At 38.2% G+C, this 14,053-nt stretch overlaps 1 protein-coding gene across 1 annotated transcript; it reads left to right on the forward strand.

Annotated features, from left to right (window-relative positions):
- Positions 1–1,311: 1,311 nt before the first annotated feature.
- On the forward strand, positions 1,312–14,053 carry parvb (parvin, beta). Its single transcript, XM_061676615.1, has 13 exons — positions 1,312–1,418; positions 4,322–4,411; positions 5,441–5,511; positions 6,174–6,276; positions 6,766–6,906; positions 7,979–8,094; positions 8,177–8,235; positions 8,937–8,956; positions 10,024–10,085; positions 10,173–10,241; positions 11,492–11,593; positions 11,683–11,755; positions 12,835–14,053. Exons 1-13 carry the CDS (start codon positions 1,379–1,381, stop codon positions 12,909–12,911), a joined length of 1,023 nt encoding a protein of 340 aa, XP_061532599.1. The 5' UTR covers positions 1,312–1,378; the 3' UTR covers positions 12,912–14,053.

Consider the following 14,053-nt stretch of genomic DNA (forward strand, 5'->3'; position numbering starts at 1 on the left):
AAAGTGTCACAGACTAATTTCTGTCAGCTGCATGACAACTATGGTCAGTGGCGATCATCTCCTACCATGACATCACGCTAACTTCCATTGGCTATTCTTTTACTTATCTTACCGCTGTTGTACACAGGGGCAAACGCAGGCAATTGCCTGCGGCCCCGAGATTTCCAGGGGACCCCAAACATCTCATGAAAATATGACTAACAAGGTTTTCATCAATTAAAACCTGTTTTTAAAATCTTAATTCACATGCTTTAAACAAATCAAAATGCTTCGTATATATTGATCATTTCGACTGCTCCCCCCTTCTTATTTAATTGACTATTCCAACTTCTTACTGTACATGTCCAGACTTGATTCAGGAAGATAGTAAAAAAAGTGAGGAAAATAGTTACCCCAGTGCTTAACTGGCAACAAGAACAACAAGACACACTTGCCAGTAGCAGGAGCGCTGCTGTCAGTGTCAGCCAATGAGGATCTAGTACAAATGAAGTGGAAAATACTCAACGAGTATTAAAGCAAACGTAATGGTAAACTATGTTCTTGTCAATGACATTAAAAATGTTGAGATGATTCACTTGTGAGATAATGATTGTCAAGAAGGATTTTAAAGACTTCATCACTGAAGACCATGTGTTGAGGCGAAAATACAACTTTTGTCAGTGCAGTATTATCTTAGGAATCTTAAGTGCAGCGGAATTTTTTTTGTCACCTTGGCCAGATCTGTGCCTTGCCACAATTCTGTCTCTGAGCTCTTCAGGCAGTTCCTTTGACCTCATAATTCTCATTGCTCTGACATGCACTGTGAGCTGTAAGGTCTTATATAGACAGGTGTGTGGCTTTTCTTAATCAAGTCCAATCAGTATAATCAAACACAGTTGAACTACAATGAAGGTGTAGAACCATTTTAACCCGAGTCAAATATGAGAATCACAGCAAAGGGTCTGAATACTTATGGCTGTGTGATATTTCAGTTTTTCTTTTTTAATAAATCAGCAAAAATGTCAACGATTCCGTTTTGTTTTCTGTCAATATGGGTTGCTGTGTGTACATTCATGAGGAAAAAAAATGAACTTAAATGATTTTAACAAATGGCTGCAATATAAAAAAGAGTGAAACATTTAAGGGGGTCTGAAAAGCTTCCGTACCCACTGTATATATACACACACACAGACACACAAATGCATCTCCAGTAACTGGACCTCTGAGGTGGGGAGGAGGTTTGTGACAGAAATAAACACGCCCCCCCCCCCTCTCCTGCTACTGCTTGGCCTCACTTACACATCCACACTCTCACCAATATTGACACACACATTGAATATTCTGCATGCGTTTACTGCATTGTGCACTCACTTCCATCAGGAGTTTATAGGGGGGGGACATGGCGGGGCTGCTTTGTGGAACCAAGAGGAAGAAAACAGGTACTTCGATTCAATTTTGTGGAAACGGGAAGTCGGTTCTGATTCAGGAATTTTGTGCGACTGCTTGTGCTGTTGCGGAGCATATACTGTATTTTAGTTTTTTTGCCCATAGGAGGGTATTTGGCTTTATTTCACTGCACAGTTTAACTCTTTGACGCAGGTTGTACTTGACAGAGAAGCGGGCGTAATGCAGGCAAATGGGCCATGGGGGAGGAAGCAGAGCAATTAGGATGAAATACAGCAATCCTGCTCTGTAATTATGCAGCCAAAATGTCGATCCATGAGGAGATTCCAGGCTAAAAGTGTCTCCAGTATCAGATAGGAAATGTGGTGGGGACGCCGTCCACCCTGAGCAATTTTGAGTTCCTGCTTTGAAGTTGTGATTTATTTACATTATTTACATTGACAAATGCTTTTTTTTGTTTGTTTTGTTTTTGTTTATGCATACTTTAAATACATGCATACGTAAAATACAAGCACATTGGTGATCTATAGAAACTGATGGTTGAAATGGAGGATCATTTAATCAATACGTCCATTAATGGAAAAAGACTAATTTTCAGAAACGAAAGGAGATATTATCTTTCAGTCTCGGTCGCAGTTACTTAATTTCTTTCCACTATTTCAGCTGCAATTAAATGTCCCGATTTTTAGCAAAATTGCTGAAGGCTTAGTTTCTATGGCCAAACAGGAAACATGAAGAGATAAAGATGTTGATGGAACATCATGTGGGCTGTGGAAAAAGTGAGCAAGTGTCTCTCTCTGGCAGCAGTTTTTGCAAATCCTTGGAAAAAGCAGAAGCAACGACATTAACGTGGAGGGGAAAAAAAGGTGTTATGTCAATACTGATGAATAAAGATGGGGGAAAAAAAGGGACCAATAACCATAAAATGTCCATTTCTGGAAAAAATAAAAATAAATTATATACACGTAAAACATAAGCATACAACCAAGACCAGTTGCGGGATGTGCATTTAATACCACTAATATCACATTGCAATTATAGAAACTGTATGAAAAATACAGCACACAACTGTTTCGTGTACAGTAGATATGAAAAGTCTGCACGCCCCTGATCAAATGCCAGGTTTTTGTGATGTTAAATGGCAAAAAAAGAAAATGTCAGGAAAAGCTTACAAAAACATCTGAACTTGATTTGAGGTTAATCTTTACATGGTGGCAGGAGTATGCTGACATGAGATTGAATGTATTCTAAACACAGCGGCATACCGGTTATAAGAGGGTGTGCACACTTGTGCACAAAGATTGAAAAGCTTTCTCTTTTTTTCAGTTGGGTTGTAGACGTCATGTTTTGAAATGGTTTATTTTGGCTTTTACTGTATAATACAAAAATTTGGCATTTAAACAGGGATGCGTATCATCTGGAGCAGTTCAGAATCCATATTTATCTTGAAACACATACATAATGTAAAAATACATAATACAAAATACATCATACTCACCAAATATTCAGATTTTCAAATGTATTAATGTGTGCAGATTGCTTACAGATGAGTTTTTCTAGTCACACTTGAGTGTAAAAAATGTTGCTCTGACCAACCAATCAGAGGACGCAAAAATGTTGGTCAGGCAGATTAGATTGACATGGCAACACATAGATGCTTAAATCTAATTGGACAAAAAAACTGTAAGCAATGCAGCAAGAAGAAACACTATGTATACCAGGAGTGAGCAAACTACGCCCCGCAGGCCACATCTGGCCCGTAGATCATTTAAATCCGGCCTGCCAAAGATTGTTACAGAATCGCCCAAATCATATCAAAATCATGACTACATTCATTTGACCTTGTCCCGTAATTCCGAGTGGTTCCACCAGGTTGTGCTGTAGATACAGTGATACATTGACCTGACTTTGGCTGTTCTGTTTTTACTCTGCTACTGCTCTGAACCCTTCTTCAACCATGAGTGGGCCAAAGAAAAGAAAAGTCGACAAGGGGTGCCGAGTGTTTAATATAGAGTGGACTTTTTTACTGAAGTCCGGTCAAAGACTGTATGTCTAATTTGTTAAGAAACCATTGCGGTTTAGAGGAATATAACATGAGCCATCACTTTTCTACCAAGCATGCTGATTATGCTCACAGCCAATCAACACAGGAACTGATGGCTACGGCTCAGCGGTTAAAATCAAGCTTGCAGGCTCAGCAAAACACCTTTATCTGACAAACTGCAATCCAAGATTCAGTCACACAAGACCCTGAAACAGCGCCAGAGGAGCTGCAAATGGAACTGATTGAACTCCACTGTGACACTGTCTTAAAAGAAAAGTTCAACTCTCAAACTGGATGAGTTTTATGCTTCTTTAAGCGCAGAGAAATTTCCAAAAATCCAGAAAATGGCACAGAGGATGCTGGTGGTGTTTGGCTCAACATATGTGTGTGAACAGACTTTTAGTGTGATGAACACCAACAAAACATCCTACAGATCGCAGCTGATGATGAACTCCTCAGATGTGTTCTGAGAATTGCCACGACAAAACTACCACCAGACTGATGCAGTGGAAAAAAATGGTGCTCAACAAAACGACACTCTTCCCATTAAAAGTAAATCTCAGTAATAACACTTCAATGCCTTTTTTTATTTGTATGTATTTATTTATTTTGATATGTAAGCATGTGGTCCTGGCTTCGCCCGCCTGTCAAATTTTAAAAGTCAATGTGGCGCTGAGCCAAAAAGTTTGCACAATCCTGATGGATACCAATGTAAGTTTCAGTATTGGCGAAACTAGTCTAAATCATTATTAATATGGTCATTTTAATTGCCCAATTAACATCGTGCTGTTGCAATTGGACGTCACATTACTAATCGTGCATTGTATGCATGTGTGTGTGTGTGTGTGTGTGTGTGTATTTGTGTATGTGTGTGTTGCGTTCTTGTGCGACTAGTGAGTGACCTCCACGAGGAAGGCAAGAATGCCATCAACGCTCCCATGCTCCCGTCCGGGACGGATGTTCATCCCGAGGACACTCTGCTGGGTAGGAACACACAAATGTACTTACAAGCTTCCAACTACTGTACGGTCGTTACAGTATTGACCCTCTCGGGCCACCATATTTTGGCATTGCAGAAGTGAGTTCAAATGAGTCGCCAGGTCCACCCCACATGCAGATAGAATGTAAATGTATATGGAAGAGTCGGACGGAGGACCGTCAGAAATACTAAAATGTTACTTAAGTGATTACCTGTATGCTAATTAAAGGTTATTACAATCGGTTGTCAGAGTGTGGTACCGGGCCCACTAGTGGTTCACGGGCTCCCTCTAGTGGTATGTGAAAGAATCACTGAATTAAATGTTCAGAAGTGCGTATAATGCTATACAGTGGCTTAACGTTTTTTTCTTCTTCATCCAATGCAGTAGGTTTGATAAGTAAACTTCAGTTATATTTAAAGTTTAAGTACATTTGCATTTATTCTTTTGTAAGTGTTTGTTTTTAAACATTTATAAAGGTAATTTTTTTACGGAACATTTATGTGCAATACATTTTAATTGAGCCATTATTTGAGTGCAGTTTTTTGTTTTCCTAAATTTAAGCACAATTAATGTTCAACCTGCGCATAATGTTACAGTGGCTTATAATGATATTAAAAATCTCTTCATTATTAATATTTTAATTTTCTAATGGGAAACCTATTTTAAAATCTGAATAAACTGGATGCTCCACTACACCCATTCATTTATTTTATTGTTTTAACAAAAATTTGTTGTGAATGTATTCATCATGCCAAGCTTGTCTACTTGGAGTTAATTTAAAGTGGACTGTGCGAGGTCACAGAGAAGAGCGTGATTGATGAGGAGGTGGCGATGAAAGTGGAAGAGCAGGAAATGAAAAGAAGACGCTGTGCCTTTTTTCTCCCCTCACTGCCAAAATGGCTCTGGACATTTTTACGGCTGACAGTTCTTAATCCTCACGAGGGACGAAAACATGTCTGCACTCAACATGTGTGAATGGGAGGGGAAAAAAATTCAACACTTTAAAAACCTTTTCTCACATTGTCTTGACCAGAGGAGAACGCCGAGAGGATAATGCTGGACCCGACATCGCGGGAAAACCCAAAGTTTAAAGATCTGCTGAAGGTACTGATTAAAGAAGCAAGAAGAGTTTGGAAATGCTTTGATGCACAGTGGATATATAAAAAAAGTCTCAATATCTCTGTATAAATTTCAGGTTTTTGTGAAAAAAGTCAAAGAGATAAATCATTTAAAAACTTTTTCCACAATTAATGTGACGTTTAACGTGTACAACATTGGGGAAAACATTTCACACCTGTGCACACCCTCTTAAAAACTGGAGCTGGAGGGAATTGTGAACAGTTCCCAATAGCAATCAGTGTTAGCAAAAAAATCGCCAGGCTTCTGCTAAAGAACAACAAAAATGTTAGGAAAAGCCTGCTACAACAGCTCAACCTTTTGGTGGTGGTGGGGGGGGGGGGTTAATCATAGGCACTTTAAATGGTGCTGACTCCCAATTAATATGAATTGTGATTGATTAATTCTGCCATATCCCCAGTTATAAGAGGGTGTGCACACTTGTGCAATCACATTATCTCAGTTGTTTGTTTTTACTTCCCCTCTCAAAAATATATTTTTTAATTGAGTTGCACAGGTTACAGGTCACATTAATGGTGCATTTAAAAAAATATATATTTATCTTGTTCTCATCTTTTTCTATCACAAAAAAAACTTAGCATCTGATTAGGGGTTTGTAGACTTTTGCTATCCACTGTACATGTGTACAGGTGCTAATTGACTGGATCAACAGTGAGCTGGAGGAGGACAGGATCATTGTGAAAGACTTGGAGGAGGACTGTTATGATGGGCAAGTGTTGCAGAAGCTGTTTGGTGAGTTATTTTGGAAGCCAACAGGTCACATTCACGACTGTGTGCTCTTGGACTCCCCCGAGTGTCGATTATATGTGTCACTGCTAAAAGAATCCACACTCAATGGTCAAAACATCATATTTGATTGGTTTGCAACTTTTCTCTTGTAATATTACTATATTCTCGTAATAATAGACAGGTCCGGTTTTGGGCGACTAAGAAAAACATTTGTTTGGTTCAGGCATAAAAAAATTATTGTAACATTACAACTTTTTAATTTTCATTTGTCATTTATTTTCATTTTCAGTAATATCTATCTGTCTGTTAATATTTCCGATCTGGTTATTAAACCTAGTCATACACATCACTTTCCTGTTTTGATCATCACACTTCCTCACTTCATATAAAGAGAAAACACCCATGAAGCCTGTGCACGATGATGATGCTAAGATGCTATTAATATTTATTTTCATTTATTATCTATTTAAATCATCCTTCTCCTGCTGCCAGAAAAGCTGTCTGGTCGGAAGCTGAACGTGGCCGAAGTGACCCAGTCGGAGATCGGCCAGAAGCAGAAGCTGCAGACGGTTTTGGAGGCGGTCAACGAGCTGCTGCGTCCTCACGGCTGGTCCATCGAGTGGAGCGTGGACTGTGAGTGCTGCTTTCACCAAACTGCGCTTCCACGTCTAAATTGGTCAGATCTGTTTGCGTGGTTATTATTTCCTCCATAACAAACAATGCAAATATCCACAGACACACCTGTCGCCTTTACTTACAGTACAGACAATGTTTTTAGTAACAATTTACCACCATTAACAGTTTTTCGTATAAAAATCACCTCCAGATGTTTGACTTCCACTTTTTTTCTCACCACTTCAATAGGTACACCACTGCCATTTAATTCATGTATCTACAATGACATACAAACAAGAAATCCTGATAAAGGAAATGAAGTAATGTATCAACCAAAAGAAATATTTTTGGGTGTTGGCCCAAAAACAAGAGATGCATTGCCCAGGAATCAAACCCTGATCAACTGCTTGGAAGGCAGCTATGCTAACCACTATACCACCAAGACTGTGTGGTTAGCTTTGTGGAATGTTAGAAAAGAAGGGAAAGTCATCAAAATGTTGGCACGTAATGCGCACGCACTCACAAGTCACTTCAATAGGCACAGCAACACTCTCAGAGGTGTGTCAATAATGCTGCCTAGAATTATGCTAAAGATACATGGACAAATAAATTTATTACAAAATTTATATTCATGTTCAAAAAAAACAAACAAAAAAAACATTTTGAATTGTATGTACTATCTACACATTTGTTTGTATTTTAAAGCCCATCACGCACAATATTCTTTCAGGCTTATTTATTTAAATGTGTTTAGTATATATAGTATATTATTTGTATTACTCAAATTAAATTAAATATTATTTTAGAAAATAAAATGTCACTTTTTCTAATGTCTGTTAGTTGTCTAAGAATAGAACTGAAAAGAGCTGAAAATGAGTAAGTCTAGTATAATTTCCCTAATTGATAATGTCTGTCTATGCATGATGATATGCAGTTTCATTTAATAGTCACTAAAAAAAAATTTCATATCGTGGTTGTTGTCGTGTTTTTAATACTTTGACCCTCACGTGCGAATTGATAAGCTAAGCAACATATGAGAAAGCGCTCCTTGGCAGCCTACTGTACGTATTTTCTGTTTGTGTTTTTGCAGCCATCCACTCCAAGAACCTGGTGGCCATCGTGCACCTGCTGGTGTCTCTGGCCATGCACTTCCAGGCGAGCGTCAGGCTGCCCGAGCACGTCTCGGTGAAAGTGGTGGTGGTCAAGGTGAGGCGTCGTACTGACATGACGTTCTGTGACTTACAACTTGAATACTCTCCTGTTGTTCGTGTTGTTGTTGTTTGAGCAGAAGCGAGAGGGCATCCTGCAGACTGCCCTTGTGAACAAGGAGCTGACCAGCACCACCGAGTGAGCGCTCCTTTGTCATCTTTGCATCCATGCACAACTATCCGCCTCTAAGAAAAATAGCACTCTACAGTGTTACAGAAATTTCATGGAATGTAAAGAATTAAACCGTTTGTGGCATCCTGATAAGTGGGTATTGTGCTGCTCATTCTGGTGTGTGCCACCAGGGGGAAGTATAATACATACAGACATTCAGTACTACACATAGGTTTGATGATGAAACGCAGAAGAAGACTGTGCAACTAAGCTGCAATAATAAGTCATTTTTCGCAGAGGATAAAGAATATATGTAGAGGTGCAGCAATTAATCAACTGATCAGCAACTATTCAATTATCAAATTGATCAACCGTTATTTTGATAACCGATTAGTCGTTTAGAGACCTTGCTTCACTTGCTTGATTAAAGATTGATCAATTATTACAATAATTGTTAGTTGGAGCTCTAAATATATGCCTGTGAGTATCTGTCTACTTGTGTTGCTGCACTACTTGTGTTCAAATCTAAAGTTTTCAAAGGTTTATAATTACCGTGACAATAATGCTATTTTAGTTAACCCTTGTATGGCAGTGTGCATTGTGTGATAGGATTAAGCTAGCAGACTTTCAAAAAATTGAAAGTCGGATAAATCGTGATTCAAGGTACCACTGTGTTTGGATTGTGATATGGAAAAATGAATTGTTCTTTTTGTCTGTTTGCGTTCCAGGATGATGATGGGAAGGTTCGGTAAGTCTTTCTTATTTTTTTTTTAATGTATAGTCTTTGTGATTGTTATTGTCTTTTTTGTTGTTTCTATGTATATTGTCTTTGTTATTGTCATTGCTTCTTTGTATATAGTATTTGTTAGTTTTTATGTACATGCAGGAGCATTTTAATAAATTTGAATATTGTGGAAAAGTCCATTTGTTTCTGTCAATAGTAAGAAAAGTCAATCTCACATATATAGATTCACTACACAAATATTTCATCATTTGTTTTGTATAATTATGATCATTACAGCTTACAGTTAACAAACAACTAAATTCACCATGTTCAAAAAAATTACATGACACAAGAACCAATCAAAATGATATTTTATATTAAAAAGTAGGAAGGAATTGGCATTCTGTAAAGTACTTTTGATGTGCTTTATGAATCCATATCATATATGGGTTTCACTTTTTGAATAGAACTACTGAAATAAGTGTACTTTTTGACCATATTCTAATATATTGATATGCACCTCTATAGCCGTTGAATTGGCTGTTACATAGGGGGAAAAAAAACACATATACAAGACATACAATATGTTCTTTTGTAGATTAGAAGCTTATAAGTGATTCATTGGAGCTAAACTTTTTGTCTCAAAAGTTTAGCACAACTATATGCAACGACACAATTTGCCAGACAAGCGCAAAATAATTCAAGGGGTGGTCCAGCTGTTTGAGGAACATAAATACCAATTCAATCCGTTAACGTTAGGCTAACTTCAGGATTAGTGCAGGTTAGTTTATCCAAAATGAAGACAAACAACTCTTCCGAAGCGTTCTGAGCAACCCAATAAGCCGGTAAGACGGCAGAAAAAATAATGCTTTTAAAAAACAGCAACGCTAACTTTACCCACATTATAAAGGTTAAAATAAAGCTGCAACAAAGCTTGCAATTGGTTGTTTATACAAATATATTATGTGATAAATAAAAGTAGCTTTTCGTACTAAAATGCCAAGTTTATTTGTATAGCCCTTAATTAACGAAGGCCAACGTGACACAGATCAGCGAATATCTTATTGTTGTTTGTTTCTCTGTTTTAACAGAAAGAGATGCTTTTGACACACTTCTGGATCACGCACCAGACAAACTCAACGTGGTCAAAACTGTGAGAAACTTAATTGTTTTTGTTGCAATTGAACCATTTGAAAATGAGGCATTTTTTAATAAAATTATCCCACTGTTGTCACTTTAGTCCCTCATCACCTTTGTGAACAAGCACTTGAACAAGTTGAACCTGGAAGTCACTGAGCTGGAATCTCAGGTAGTCAAATTTATTTACAGTTTAATTTCATAACATTTACATGACCACAGCCATTACACAGGTACCTCGACTTATGAGTGACCCGACTTACGGGTTTTTTAGGATATGAGCCACCTCTCAGCTGTTATTTTTGTCCAGTTGCAAGCAAATATTTTAGTTATGACTGCTAGATATGGTGGCAGCGAACTTCAATTCTTCGAAAAAGAGCCCAAGGGTTTTGTCTCACCGAAGTCCACTAGCTTAACGCTAAAACACAATGCAAAATGCCATAGATGGGATAACATAACTAGCATTGGTGGTAATTATACAACACAGACATACCTGTATGTTATTTATCCTCTGTGAAGAACGACTAATATTATTGCAGCTTAGTTGAGATGTTCTTCTGAGCTTCATCATCAAATCTATGTGTATAGTGTATCTGTAAGTATTATACTGCCCCCTGTTGGGAAAGGCGCACACACCAGATTGAGCAGCACAATGCCCATTGAATTAGAATGATGCACAAACTGTTTTCTTAACATCATTTTTATTATGTTATTGCTCGACATTTTTATGAAATACTATATACCCCGCCTCCTGCCCGATGATAGCTGGGATAGGCTCCAGCACGCCTGCGACCCTAGTGAGGAGAAGCGGCTCAGAAAATGGTTGATGGACTATACTTTAGTGTGCTAATTTTCTTTTCTTTGAAAAACACATGGTGGCAGGGTGGCCGTCTGATTAGAGCGTCTACCTCATAGTTCTGAGGACCGAGGTTCATTCCCCGGCCCCGCCTGTGTGGAGTTTGCATGTTCTCACCGTGCCTGGGTGGTTGTTCTGCAGGCAATCCGGTTTCCTCCCACATCCTAAAAACATGCGTGGTCGGTTAATTGAAGATTCTAAATTGCCCTTAAGTGTGAATGTGAGTGTGTATGGTTGTTTGTTTGTATGTGCCCTGCGATTGGCTGGCAACCAGTTCAGGGTGTACCCCGTCCTCCTGCCAGAAGATAGTAAGGATAGGCTCCAGCACTCCCACAACCCTTGTGAGGATAAGCAGCTCAGAAAATGGATGGATGGATGGATGAAAAATACATTACAAAAACGTTTGTGGTGTTTTTTAGGTGGGAGCACTGGAATCAATTAATTCCATTTCCTTTCTTATCAATGGGAAAATATGTTTTTGGTTTTTTTCAAAAGTGTTTTGGTTTACAACTTGTAAGTCAAGGTTCCACTGCATTATTATTATTATTATGTAATATTCTGTTTAGTTTGCAGATGGTGTTTACTTAATCCTCTTGATGGGGCTGTTGGAGAACTACTTTGTGCCTCTGTACAACTTCTTCCTCACCCCTGAGAACTTTGACCAGAAGGTGATTTCACCATCATGAAGCTATCTGTATTTGTCGTTATCGTGCGTTATGAATTGTGCCGCATGCTGAGATGACATCTTTTCACTCAGGTCCACAATGTGGCATTTGCCTTCGAGCTCATGCAGGACGGCGGCCTAAAGAAGCCCAAGGCCAGACCAGAAGGTAAAATTCTCCGACACGTACAGCAGATGGTGCTGTGTTGAAAAAAGCTTTATATATATATATATATATATATATATATATATATATATATATATATAGATAGATATAGATATAGATAGATATACATATACACACACTCACAATAGTACTTTAACTACAGAAGATCTTGTTTTTGATGAACACTTAGCTTTTGATTGACCCTCCACTACTGTATTGTAAAGTTTGGGCGTGATGGTGGCACTTGCAGATGTAACTATTTTTTGAGGCGCTACTGCTTGGTGTCAAAATTTTGAGAACTACCGGTATCCATGTATTGCTACTCTTGGTTACTTTCCACTAGAGGGAAACCTTGTGTCATGTTTAAAGCGAGTACCGATCTAAGTGGCTCTCGGCCATTACTTTTCTGTGTAATTTAATCAACTATCAGCAGCCCGTAGCATGTCATGCATCAATATACATAAATATATCATATTATAGAATAGAATGGTATTAGGTTGAAAAGCAATCTAATAGTCATGACGGATGGACTACTTAAAGGTTAATCAACATTTCGTGCCATTAAGGTAATTTCAGTCAGTGGCTGGAATGGAAAGATGAAGTGATACATTTGTTTTATTAAGTTATCATCAGGATGAGCTCGCATTTAATCTCACTGTGATCCACCTAGGCCGTGGGAAAATAATGCTGAAAAACAATCAATTACCATACCTTTGTTTCTCACTCGTTTGTTACCCTCGCAGCATCATACCTCTCTGAGAAAGGCAAATTTTTTTAACGTGGCCAATTTGTGTTTAACCTTGAATCCTAATTACATCCCATTCTACTGTTATTCAAAAGAACTATTTATCTCCAAAGACCTACTTCTGCAGAGAAAATTACAATATGCAAATCAGCCCTGTGGATGCAATCGCAATGCATCTTATGCTAATTATCAGTAAATTCTTGTTTTGGCCTACTTTGTGCTCCGTAAGAAGAACGCAGCATGAATTGAGGAGCTGTGATTTAATGGAAGCACACAGTTATTATGTTTGTCATTCTTTCTTGATGATTGAACAAACCTTTTGTTGCCTTTTATGCAGATGTGGTCAACCTGAACCTCAAATCAACCCTCAGAGTCCTCTACAACCTGTTCACCAATTACAAGAACTCCGAGTGACAGCTCACATCGCTGACAGAAAGCCTGCAACGCGTGCGTGTGTGTTTTTGAGGTGACAAACGGGGGCTCTTAATTTGTTGTCAGAGACCATTGGAAATGCTAGTTTCTTTTTTTTAATCATCCCATGTGCCTTGTATTTATTTATTCCTGTTGAATGTGTAGCCATGACTGTGAACATCAGCTTGAAAACATGTTCAATGTACGCGCAAGTGCTCACATTCACTAAAACGCTGCATATAATATCTCGTGTTTTGTGCGAATATTAAAGGAAGTGTCTCATGCTTTTTTCAAAATTTAAAAAAAGGTTCCCATGTGTCTTAATAAAAGAAATACACTAAGGATGAAGAATTATAGACATTCTTACAGCGTATTTCATGACATTGCGTGAGCAGATCGCCACACAACCATCATTTATTTGGTTGTTTAATTTCACACTTAACGGGTGGACGGACGGGTACTTTGGAGAGCCAACTACGTACTTGTGTAAAAACATTTGAAAGTCAGTTTTATATAATATGTCCCCCTATAATGAAGCGTTTCACTACAAGAGCTTTGATGTACTGATATCTCTGGTTAACAGGACACGCTTTTAGCTTTGAAAAATGTCTAGGTTACGTGGTGTCCAGCTAAAACAAACAAACAAACGAACAATAATTCATGTAAAGGTTACTGGTGGCTAGCTACGTCAAATTAGCTTCCGGTAGCGTCGAACAAGCTACGGTTTTAACCAAACTTGTTTTCGCCTCCTTAAATGCACCTAGCACCACTCTGCTATGAAAGCTCCCCAAAATGAGCAAGGTCTAATTATTATGTAGTTGCTTTTGTTTCATGACATGTATCTAAAGGGTAAAGTTAATGTTTTGACTCAGCAGAGCTACATAGTTACGGTGATGCTAGCTCTTTAGGTTGTAGCCACATTTAGCTGCACTTTTCTGAATGTATTGACAGAATATTTACATTTCCAATGTAGACAGTCTCACATACCTTCACATATTTATGCTTACATTCATCATTATTAGCTCAGGTCCATGTTTGGAGCGCTACAAAAGGCTGGAAGATGATAATCACACACACACACGCATATATATATATATATATATATTAAATAATTGAAATGTATTGACAATTTACAGTATATCAAA

This window comes from Phycodurus eques, chromosome 5 (genome assembly GCF_024500275.1).
Source record: "Phycodurus eques isolate BA_2022a chromosome 5, UOR_Pequ_1.1, whole genome shotgun sequence".
Classification (NCBI taxonomy): domain Eukaryota; kingdom Metazoa; phylum Chordata; class Actinopteri; order Syngnathiformes; family Syngnathidae; genus Phycodurus; species Phycodurus eques.

Excerpts from the sequence above, each read along its gene's own strand:
- parvb (XM_061676615.1), top strand. The coding sequence starts at position 1,379 with ATGGCGGGGCTGCTTTGTGGAACCAAGAGGAAGAAAACAG. Across the intron at positions 8,957-10,023 it reads GATGATGATGGGAAGGTTCG|AAAGAGATGCTTTTGACACA; the intron begins GTAAGTCTTTCT and ends CTGTTTTAACAG. Across the intron at positions 11,594-11,682 it reads CTGAGAACTTTGACCAGAAG|GTCCACAATGTGGCATTTGC; the intron begins GTGATTTCACCA and ends CTTTTCACTCAG.